The 12,511-nt window shown below is 44.7% G+C and overlaps 1 protein-coding gene across 1 annotated transcript in view; it reads right to left on the bottom strand.

Moving 5' to 3' along the window:
* The window catches only part of CCDC178 (coiled-coil domain containing 178), a 348,866-nt gene that overhangs the window by 317,787 nt on the left and 18,568 nt on the right, over nt 1-12,511 (bottom strand). Inside the window, exons 2-3 of the mRNA XM_090039907.1 lie at nt 3,132-3,211; nt 161-300 (exon numbers count right to left, since the gene is read on the bottom strand). Coding sequence (XP_089896033.1) covers nt 161-300; nt 3,132-3,189 — 198 coding nt within the window. The 5' untranslated portion in view covers nt 3,190-3,211. The remainder of the gene's footprint in view (nt 1-160; nt 301-3,131; nt 3,212-12,511) is intronic.

Genomic DNA, 12,511 nt, shown 5'->3' on the forward strand with positions numbered 1-12,511 from the left:
AAGGGATACATTTCTGAGTTACAGAACTAGCACCATGTCATTATGGCTCATCAGGTTGTAGTCTAAAAATGAACATAGGAATCCTCTCTCAAGATATAATCTTGTTATCTAGAAACCTAAAGACCGTACTAATATTTGGGCATTTTTAGTTCGTATGTACCTGTTGAAAGAATTTTTCAAGCTTTACTTCCAGCTCTTGAATAAGATGAATAACTTTGTTAACACATAACGATGGTGTATTTACCAAAGCGCAACTGCGACGCCTGGTTGGATAACCTAATAGCACCTCTTTGCTCTTGCCTGGAAAAAAAAAGAATATGGAACATTATGTACAAAACTCAGCAATTTAGTAATACTGGATAGATTTCTTTTTTATATCTGCAAACAATATAGATATTGTGAATGACTAAAAAGATAAAGCACCTAACTCTAAAACATTCTGTACAAACTTCTATCCTACACTGATTTACAAAACAAACATCAGATCAAACCAACTTTACAGATTTTAGGAAATTACAAGTAGAAAATGGTCACGGATTAAAAGCAGGCCTGGTTCACTGATGTCCTGGATGCCACATACATCCTAAAAGTGGTTAAACTGCAGCTATGGACCATGTTAGCACAGCTGCTGGAGCCTCCATTTTGGTGTGTTTCCAGAATTCAGGGGGTGAATACCACTACAGCTTGCCTCCCCATGCCCTTATCCACTGCTTAAGTTGGGGCCTTTGGTCACTACTGGCTACTAAAGTCAGCAGCAACAGAAAAGGGGGTAAACAGCCATGGCATTCACCCCCACCCTTTGTTCAAAGGCCATGCCAACCAGTGGCTGTCAGCCACACCAACAAGCCACTGCCCCACCACCAGAGGTGGATCATCCAGCCTCTGAGAAGCCCTGATGTTTAGATCTGACCACCAGGCCAAATAAGTTGGACACCCCTGGGTTAAGGAATAAAATCTAAAATGAGACAAGGGAAATCTAAGAAAAAAGGGAACTAAAACGAAGAAAAAGAGAGAGAGACAAGACAAAGGGCTTAAAAGGCCAAAATGCAGTTTACTATGCTCCCCCATCTCCAGATTTACCATAATTGGAATGAGTTTGATGGTTTTCATCTGTTCCTCCAAGCAAACTTGTTTAAAACAAAAATGACAACAAATAATAGGATGTGATTACCACTTTCTCCTCTAGAAAGGCTGAGACTAGAATAAAAGGGATCACAGGACACTAATGGTTCTGTAGGCAAACTTGAACTGCTCCTGAATATATTAAACCTGGCTGTAGCCAGAGTAACCTTTTATTTTTAAAAAGGATGGAGGCACAGAAAAAACACTTTTCATTTTCTGGAAACTACCTCATTTACATTACCCTATTTACAAAATTCAAATGACCTGAAAATACATTTTTTTTTATGAAGTCACTCAGGTTAAACCACCACTCAATTTTCCTCTCCCCTTATACAGTTCTACAGCTTGATACAAAGCCAGACTATGCCACCTGACTCGCATTTAAGTAGTATAGAGAATTCCAATTGGCTGTCCTGTAAATCCCCTAGATATAAAATCATGTGAGGTTAAATAATGTCATTGGTGCATCGACACATATGTTTTGCTGCAGAGAAAACTAATTAGCTCTGCAGTCAAGTGTCACTGTTTACATATGCACAAAGCATATTAGGGCACAGTAAACCAATTCAATCTGCTGTAAGATTAGTAGAATTGGGGACAGTACTATCTTACAGAGGAGTAAATAGCTACACTGAAACATGTGTAGATGCTGACTGGGGATGTAAATTGTGCGCAGTCAGCATAGCCAGACAGGGGCCTGCTCTGCCCCAATTCAAATTGCTGCTGTCCTCAGCGCACATGTAGACGCTGCGCTCAGAAGCAGTTTACTCTGGCTCTAACTGCTCCTGAGCTTACTGCTTTACATTAATTGCACGTTACCCACTGTGTCCTGAAAAAGAATTTCAACTATAACTGTAACTGAAATTGAGATGTAACAAAACAAACAAACAAACAAAAACAATTCTTCCCTTGGAGAAAGTTTCACTTATTGTCTTGGCAGCAAATGAAACAGAAATTTGTGTGATTTCAAACCATTCCAGATAAAAGCCAAGGACCTTTTAACCTCAATTTGTGGTGAAGAGTCTCATCAGGATGGGAATGACAGCTTGCAGAAAATATTGGCAGGATAACTGACTAAGGCGACCATTCAACACTGCCTCTGGAAGGAATTTTGGATGACTCTATATGGGAAGCCAATGGTCTGTGCAGGGTGCACATGCCGCACTCCCTAACAGGTAGGTAGTACAGCAGTTGTACTTCTCCTATATACAGAAACACAATTGCTCTTCCCATTTTCCTCTAAAGTGCTGAATCTCTGCATCATGTTCTACATAAACCAGTGCTTAAAAGGCACAATGTGGCTCAAAGTCTACACAACTAAAGTAGAAAAAAAAAAAAAAAAAGAGTAGAAAAGATAAGACTTAAGATTCCTAATGCTACATAATTTCAACTTTGCTGAAAATATTTAGAATCTTCTTTTTGTCCTATTAAATCTATAATACATTAATACTGGATTTTTCAAATGCACTTCCAAATGCATAAAAAGGTGGCCAAAATAATGTTGCCATTTTTTGCATTTCCTGATTCTCTTTAAAGTATTATTTAAGTTAAATTTTCTCAATGATTTTTTTAAGTCAGCGTATTTAACAAGAATTCATCTTCAACAGACTGTAACCACAAACTACATGAACAACTTTACAAATCCACTCATAAATGGCAAGTAAAATGTACTTTGATGAGAAAGAGAATTATTTATTATTTTCTGCAGAATGTAAAAGTGATATGTAATTCTAGTCAACTTTATAGTTATTCCAAACAGAAAAAATAATTTTGATTTCAGGGGAAAGACAGGGAGGTAGATAATGACTGGATTTAATGTCACTAGGGCCCTCTCTCCCTAGCTCCACAAAAGTTGTCAAGCATTATTGCAAGTAGGAGGAGAGAAAAGAAATTTAATATATATTAAATCAGTTACAAAATCATAAAAATAATTAGTTCTTTTTAAAAGGCTTTCAAAACCTAAATCAATTGAAAGCTGTATAATATAAAAGTTTAGACAGAGGACTTACCAGGTGGGGGCTCACTACTATCCTTGGAAGAACAGGAAAGTGATTGCGTCTCAAACATTATTGCGACTAGACCTTGCAGCCTAATTTAAAGAAATTAAATATTTATTGAAGACAAGTGCATTTATTTCAATCACCCTAGAAAACAGTATTTCTGCAGGTTTACATAACTATATTGGTAGTAAAAGGCAGACACATTTTCTGTATATGGGCGAGTGACTTTGATATTACAAACCACCAAATGAAACCATCTCAATCATAATTTAATTAACTAAAACTGTGGATAAAGAACAGGCTGTCAAGTCTTCATGCACATAGCCTAAACGTTTAAATTATGCATGTTATTTTGTATTCAGCCATGAGCACAATTAATAACAGCAAAGATTTAAGAGACAAAATGGATGACCTACAATATTATTTTGAACAAACATAATAGCCATTTGACAATGATCCATAAATATGTAAAATCTGTAAAAGATAATCATGTTTGTCTACAGGGATAGAGAGACCCATGCAAGGGAAAAAAGAAAAACCTACTAAATCCCACGCAAACTAACTAGCAAAGGTTACCACAGTAAATACTCTAAACAGTGTTAAAAAAGACATGAACATTTATAATAAAGAGGCGAAAGAATGCTAGAGAAATGAAACTGCACCAAATATGCTAAATGGAATGCCAAAGACACTATGGCACATTAGTAGCATGGATTTGTTTCTTTTATATTAATGTAACAGGCCCTGAAAAACTCCAGCACGTTAGTTCCTAGATTGTTGGTGCAAAACAGATTCTTGGGAGCACAGGTTCACAATACATGCACAAAATGTTGTTTGCTTGCTGATTTTTCTAAGCACACAAGTTACATGGGAATGGCATGTGGAAAAGTGTCTAATAAGCCAACTCATTTGTCCATGCAAAGTTACGCTAGGTAAGGTTGGGGTTTTGTTTTAGTCATGATGGATCAGCAAACATACAAGGCGGAAAAAGCCCTGTACTCTTATACTACTAAGATTTTGTAAAATCTGGCACTTTTTCAATTTTCCAAAAGTACTTTTTTCCAGTGGTGGGCCCTAATAATTTGCAAAGGAATTGACTAATTTAGCTAACACACAGAATTTTAAATATATCTGTAAGGCTAGGAACAGACATTCAAAAAGCCCAAGCCTTAATTGATTCAATCTTTGCAGGTTAGTCTAATCCACATAGATTGAACTGGATTTGCGAGTGAATAGACATTTAGATTCCAGAAATTCAGGCAGATGCCTTCAGTGGCTCAGGCTAGAAACTGGGGGGGCGCTAAAACGAGCCCTCCCTTCCCTTCAGGCTGGAGGAAAGCTGAACTGAGGGGGGCATGGCCAGGCCCCAGCAGGCTGAGTATGACTGGGGGTTTAAGCCCCCACCCTGAAGGGACCGCAGCCAAACTCTGCCTGGCTTTTCCCCCCTGCTCATGACTCAGCATGGCTTGGGACAACCCAGAGCCCCCCTCCCAGCCAGGGGGCAATCCCATTGTGCATTCCCAGCTGCCAGCATCAGGATTTTGCTTGGCAAAGCCCAGGAGCAAAGACCTGACCGGAAGGAGGGAGGGGCCCAGGAGCCAAGGTCCATAAAGGAAAGCTCCTGCCCGGCAGCCTCTTCTACCTGCTGGAAAGCAGTGCCCAGGATGGCCCTGGCCCCAGCCCCTGCAGCAACATACATGGTGCGGGCTTGCCCCTTCAGCCCCAGTGTTATTACCTGTGTCCCCCAGGCCACTGAGCGCCAAGCTGGACATGCCTTGCTCACTGTTCTTCTACCTCATGGTGGCACAGCACAGCCCTGAGTATGAGGCACCAGGTTCAGGGTTCTACCCCTATGGCTTCCCTGCTGCAGTCAAGGGGTCCTGCTCTGGCCATACTGGTTGGCATCACTCGCACCACCAAACTGCAGTCAGCTGCCAGGTGGGCCGATGGCAACAGGGAAGCTGTAGGGGTAGCACCCCATGCCTGGTACGCAAAGCCATGGTGCACCTACAGCCTCCTTGCCGCTGCCATCTAGTGTGTGGCCAGAGGCTGACCTAGCATGGCTCACTGCAGTGAAGGGGACAAGAAGAGGGTTTATTCTCCCCTCCATTCCCTCTCCCCATGGGATCTCCAGCCAGGGTCTGCCTGGCCAGGTGCGAGCAGTAAAGGTGGCAGCCATGACTGGCAGACCCCAGCTGTAGTCCTCCAGTAGAAGATGGGATAGAGGGATAAACCTCCTCCTTGTCCCCTTCACCTCATGGGGCCATGCCTCAGGTAGTGGTGACAGCAGCAGCAGGGAAGCTTGAGGCACAGTACAGCACTGGGCACCATGCACAGGGTACTACCCCTACAGATTCCCCGCCACCACTACCACTTCCCCACCATTGCCACAGCCATCATAGGAGCCCACTCTGGCCGTACTAGCAGGCGTCACACAGGCTGCTGAACTGCAGTCAGCTGCCAGGCAACACACAGTGGCAGCAGGGAAGCAGATAGTGCCCTGTGCCTGGTACATAGGGCAACACTGCGCCTATGGCTTGCCCATTGCCACCTGCTCACCCAATGGCTGACTGCAGTTTGATGGCCTGGGCAGCACCTACTAGGACAGCCAGCGTGGGCCCCCATGACAGCAGCCAGCAGCAGCAGTGGTGGGGAAGCCATAGGGGTAGAACCCCACACCTGGTACATGGGGCTATGCTGTGTCCCCCCACTCCCACCCCCAGGTAGCAGAAGAGCCAGCAGTGCATGCCCAACCTGGTGCCCAGCAGCCACAGGTAACAGGACTGGGGCTGAGGTCACACTGTGCGCACTGCTGCATAAACTACGGCCAGCCTGGGCACCACTCTCCAGCATGTAGAAGGGGCCACCAGGCAGCAGCTGCTTCCCCAGCTGCATGCTTGGCTCAGCTAGCTGACACATTCAAGCCCCTTCCCTGCTGCCCACCAGCCTGAGTCCCTCTGCTTGGTGGGGCTCACATCCATGATGGAGCTGCTGCTACTATGATCCCTCTGTGCCTATCCCCACCTAGGCTTAGGGTCGTTTGGCTCCCCTCCTTCCCTACAATCAGGTCTTTGCTTCTGGGCTGCCCCAAGCGACACCCCAGCCCCAGCAGCTGGGAAGGCGCAGTGGGATCATTCCCTGGCTGGGAGTGGGGTTTTGTGAACAAGGGGGGAAAGCCGAGCAGACCCTGGCTGGGGTCTCTACCGGTGGGATGGGGGGGGAGGTGAATTACACTTCCCTCCATCCCCTTTTCCCTTAAGGTTGCTCCCAGGGCTGGCCATGCCCCCCACTTCTCCAGCGGTGCATGGTGGGGAATGCCTGAGAGGGCCTGCTGTGCCCCGTCAGGCAGACTTCAGCTGGGATCCCACAGTGGAAGAGGGGAGGGAGGGGGGAAATAAACAAACACTCTCCCTGCCCCCTTCGCCTAAAGGGGCCATGCCAGCCAGCATCTGGCCATGCTTCTACCCCTGCTCCAGCTAAAGCAGACAGCACAACCCAGCCCAGGGCTGCAGAGCATGCTGGGATGCTAGGGGACTCTGATTTAACTTAAACCAGGAATGGATCTGGGACAGAAGTTCCATAAACTGGTTTAACCTCATTCAGTCATGTTTAATACTAATTAAACACAAGCTAATTCTATTCCATCTTGGAGGAAAGGCAGCAAGAGGGCACAGCAGCCCCCCTAGCTCTCCAGGAATTTAGCAGACGACCTGACGCTAAAAAGAAAGGCTTACAAAGGATGGAGGATAGAATTCACCTCCAAGGAGGAATATTCTACACTGATCCAGTCCTGCAGGGAGCAAACCAGGAAAGCCAAGGCTGCAACTGAACTCCAACTTGCTTCGAGCATCAAGGACAATAAGAAGTCCTTTTTCAGACATGTGGGGAGCCGGAGGAAAAAGCAAGGGCAACATTGGACCACTGCTGAACCAGATGGGACAACTGATGCCCAGGAAAAAGCCAACCTTTGAAATGGGTACTTTGCGTTGGTCTTTCATCAGTCCCATTGGACGCCCATGCTCGCTACGGGACAGGAAGGTCCAAGTCAGGGAGATCCTGACCTTGTGAAGGAACACCTTGAGAACCTGGATACCTTCAAGTCAGCTGGCCCCGACAATCTACACCCCAGAGTACTCAAGAAGCTGGCCAGCATCATAGCCCAGCCTCTGAAACAGATCTTTGAAAACTCCTGGTGCTTTGGTGTAGTTCCTGAAGACTGAAAGAAGGCCAGTGTGGTGCCTATCTTCAAGAAGGGGAGGAAAGTGGATCTGGCTAACTGCCCATCAGCCTGACTTCTATCCTGGGAAAGATCTTAGAAAGGTTCATTGAAGAGGCCATTCTTAATGGACTGGCCAATGCCAACATCCTGAGGGATAGCCAGCAAGGGTTTGTTGCGGGTAGGTCTTGTTTGACCAATCTCATTTCCTTCTATGACCAGGTGACTTATCACCTGGACAGGGGAGAAGAGATTGATGTCATATATCTTGACTTCAAAAAAGCCTTTGATCTGGTATCCCATGATCACCTCTTGGCAAAACTGGACAATTGTGGCCTTGGGTCCACCACAATCCGCTGGCTGGGAAATTGGCTCAGTAGTTGGACCCAGTGGGTAGTAATTGATGGCAGTCACTCATTATGGTGTCCTGTGACAAGTGGGGTCCCCCAACGCTCTGTCCTTGGACCCATATTGTTCAACATCTTCATTAATGATGTGGACATTGGAGTCAGAAGCGGACTGGCCAAGTTTGCCAATGACACCAAACTTTGGGGCAAAGCATCCACACCAGAAGACAGGTGGGTAATCCAGGCTCAGCAAATGGGCGGACGAGAACCTGATGGTGTTTAACACCGAAAAATGCAAGGTTCTCCACCTTGGAAGAAAAAACCTGCAGCATCCTTATAGGCTAGGCAGTGCTACGTTGGATAGCACTACAGAAGAAAGAGACTTGGGGGTCATCATTGACCACAAGATGAACATGAGCCTGCAATGCAATGCTACGGCTAGTAAAGTGACCAAAATGCTGGCTTGCATTCATAGATGCTTCTCAAGCAAAGCCCGGGATGTCATTCTCCTGCTTTACTCGGCCTTGGTGAGGCCGCAGCTGGAGTACTGCATCCAGTTTTGGGCTCCACAATTCAAAAAGGATGTGGAGAGGCTTGCGAGAGTCCAGAGAAGAGCCACGCGTATGATCAGAGGTCAGGAAAACAGATGTTACGACGACAGGCTGAGAGCCATGGGGCTATTTAGCCTGGAAAAGCACAGGCTCAGGGGTGACCTGATGGCCACCTATAAGTTTATCAGGGATGACCACCAGTTTCTTGGGGAATGCTTGTTCACCAGAGCGCCCCAAGGGATGACGAGGTCGAACGGTCACAAACTCCTGCAAGACCGTTTCAGGCTGGACATAAGGAAGAATTTCTTTACTGTCCGAGCCCCCAAGGTCTGGAACAGTCTGCCAGCGGAGGTGGTTCAAGCACCTACATTGAACACCTTCAAGAGTAAATTGGATACTTATCTTGCTGGGATCCTATGACCCCAGCTGACTTCCTGCCCTTCGGGTGGGGGGCTGGATTCTATCTTCTGAAGTCCCTTCCAGCCCTAATGTCTATGAAATCTATGAATACTATATTCAACCAGGTTCATCTTAAACCAATTTTGACCATTTTGAAACTGGTTTGTGTGCACTGAACTTCTGTTCTGTTACAGATATAAACCAGTTTCTGATCAGTTAAAATAGTTTGTGTGTAACTTCTGTCCCTAATCTAAAAGAGTATCAGCTTCCAGGTGTCGCGGCCTGATGACCGGTGCACCCTTGACCTGCGAGCCTGGGTCCGCACGACCGGCTTGGCGCGAGGGGGGATTTATGACCTGACAGGTAGGTGTTAATGGCAAGCAGGAGTCAGATGATTTAAAGCATAATGTTACACAGAAAGTTTATTTTACTTACGCTACTGATGTGATGCAGCCCAAGCAGAGGAGTTGATTTATTCAGTTACAGCATGCAGATAACATGTTACCCAGTGTTTACAGAGTGGGTAAGAGAGTTGCTTGTTACAGATTCTGAGCGATTCACATAAGCCGTTGCAGTCTGCAGATTACCGAGAGCTCTTGATAAGAAAGATAACGAGGGAGATAAATCGAGCCAGCAAGGACGGAGTTACGCCGAGATAAAGATCAGAGGCGGGGAGATGTTTGTAAGAGGCCACTTTACAAACTGTGTCTCCTGGGTGTGTGTGGAGAGTTCTCCACTTTGGGCAGAAGTTCTTTCAAAGTTATACTTAGCTAGGTGGCCAATTACTGCACGCCAGGCATGAATAGTTAAAGAGTTGGCACTTGTGCTCTCTTTGTTTGCTCAGGTTTCAAAAAAAAAAGTGGGGGGTTATTTTTGCTTGTGTGGTACTGGTCCTGTTTGGTCACAGGAGGGCAAGCATAGTACATTATTTAATTTTTACAGCTTCACTAAAGTCAGCTAATTTGGAGTTTCATTTTTATCTGGTCACCGTGGGTACCAATATCTTTCATGCTGAGTTGTCAAGGTCAGTTTCTCTCTCTCGTATGGGAGCTCAAGTGATTTGAAATGAGGCAGAGACAGGGGTGTGTATATGCAGCACTGTTAATACAGAGGGATAGACTACAATTGCAGAGTTTGTTGCGTTACCCTCCGACCTGTTTGCCTCTGACCTTTTGCCATCGGCATCTGAAATCAAAGACTTTGATCTTTGACACTAGGACTCTACAAAAAGATGTAAAATTATTCTGCTGGATCATTGACAGCAAACGCAGATGGGCCCTGTTAACTCCAACCCAGGAGTATATAAGAGGTTGAGTGTATCCCCAAATCAAGGAGAAGCAGAGACAGACAGACAGAAGTTTTCAGGAAAAACAATAGGAATTGCTAAACTTTGGAAGAAACTTAGGGTGCATCTTCTGGTTCTCGATTAAACAACAAAGGGCAAACAACAAGGAAGGGGTAAGATCTGTTCATTATCTAGTATACAATGTACTGGGCTGAGACATGGGTCTGAATATCAGCTGCTTAAAACTCCATAGCCTGTCTTTCACAAAAACAATGACATTATTGAAAAAAACTGCAAAATACTTCGACTATAAAGAATGCATACTGGACACCCAAAGTGGATGGCAAAGATTATCATCTCAGCATGACGTTTTCAGAGGTGGTGAGCTTCTTTAGACTTTAACTCCTTTAGGCTCATCTGAAAAGCCCGCTCCAAAACTATTCTGGTATTAGAACAGACAGACATTCACAACACTATCTGCCCAACTGGTGATTAGCTGCTCTTCCTTAATACTACTGCACACAGAGAAGCAACTGAAACCTGAAGCATTAAAACCTATTACAGATATAAGGTGTGATGGCACAAATTAGCAACAGCAGAAGTATTACAATAACAAATCTGTTAAATCAACGTGTTTAGCACCAGTACCTCTCTATGAGTACTTCTCTGTACAATTGGCAGCTCGGAACGTTATCCCACACAAAACAAGTTGCAAAGAATCAAGACAATTTACATCAAAAAAAATTTTGAAGCGAGACAAAGACAAACATGACATTGTGGCCACAATATACCTTTTTGAAGTCACTATATGCTGCTCCACAAAAGAAGAAAAAAGGGAAAAAAGCATTGTGAATGCTTAGCTTCATCAGGTATATAAATGGGTAAATGCTTCTACATTCTATTTCACACCTCATTAAATATGTCTGAAGCTGCAGTGCACATATACAACTTTTTTAATTACTTTCTGGTACTTTAAACTACTGTAACCGAAATAATAATTTGTCACTATAGCTATTAAAGACATCAAATTTATAACAGCAACATCTCAAAATAGAAGGAGTAGAGATCAGCAGAAGCAGAATTCTTCAGTGAGAGGAAGGACATAATACATTTTATATTTTGCTAAAGATTTTGTAAAATTTAAAAAAAAAGTTTAAAGAAAAAGAAATTAGTAGTCTAGTAATTAGAGTTAAGCTAGATAATGCAAATGATGATTAATATTTTTCATTCTAAATCCTATTCTCATCAAGGCTATCAGAATTTACAATTCATAACAAATGTCACACAAAAAACTGCTGCAAATCTATTGATTAGACATCACTGTGGTCCACATTATATGCCTGCCCACTACATACTTGCTAACCTGAGTTCCAAACTCCCTGTGTTACTGATGGATCATTGTGAAGTCATTGAAAATGCACATTATGTTCCTGATATGCATAAAAATATTTTGACCAAATTAAAAGAAAGATCAGCAAAATACTTCTCATTCATATGTCCATGCTCCATTAGCCGTGCAACATGCAATCCATGTTGTAAATAAGATAAGGGTCTTGTCCTTGGGGGGTGGAAGAGAATATGCAGGTCAGGTAAACAAAAGCAACATAGTGATACATAAAGAAAAAATGCTATGTAGTTTAGACTGCACAAAAAAACCCAGCAACCTTAATTTTGTTGTTTTTGTCACTGCCTGGGTTGATTTTTTTTTTTTTTTTACAACATCAGAACTCTAACTTTTTAATGTTGTGTGTAAGAGGAAGCTAGAAGTTCCTGTTCCTTTAAGGGGGAGATGGCAGCAGAAACTGCCCCAGGCAATTGAACAGAGGATAGCTGCAGGACAGAAGGCACAGCTCCCCATTAAGGTGAAGAGGCACCCCTGCAGCTAGTCAAAGAACACCTGATCAGAAGGAGCGGGAGCCCAGGTGATATAAACCTGAGTTCCTGAGGACCCGTGCACACCTAAATGCTGCTGGAAGAGGAGCTCTCACTAGCTCAGACTGATGTGGAAAGGGAACTGGCCCAGAAGTGGATTAAGATTCATGGGGGCCCTGGGCCCAGGCCCCCACCGTTCCTGCAGCAGTGGACTCCATCCCTGGCCAGCGCAGTGAGACCAGCAGCTGGAGTAAGATGTACTGCTCCCCCAGGCCTAGGCCAGAAGCTATGGCCGACCCCACCTTCAGGTCCACGCTGAAGCCAGCACCCAGGGTCCAAAGCCACTGCCCACCAGGTGCATGCTGTGTGGGCCAAACTCCAAGGATGGCAGTGGTAGGCTGACCTGGAGGGGAAGATTTAAAATTACTGCTTATGGATTTGTTTGTTTTTGGGGGGAGGGGGTTGTTCTAGTTTTAGACCAGAGGACTGGGAGTGGATGATAGGAGTGTATTGGAGACTGCAGGGAGGCCCAGCATAGAGCTCTTGCAGGGTCTAGGACTTGGTATGCTGCATGGGAAAGAAGTCCAAACACTTTAGAAGGAGGCTGAATGGAGAATAGCCATGCCCTGGGTCAGAGATGGCAGGGAGAGCTGACTTGAATCAAGACCAGCCTCGCCCTGGACCAGGGACAATGGAGGGGCTGGGCTGAACTGAGATCA

This window comes from Crocodylus siamensis, chromosome 3 (assembly GCF_052110815.1).
Source record: "Crocodylus siamensis isolate JL-2025a chromosome 3, ASM5211081v1, whole genome shotgun sequence".
Lineage (NCBI taxonomy): Eukaryota > Metazoa > Chordata > Crocodylia > Crocodylidae > Crocodylus > Crocodylus siamensis.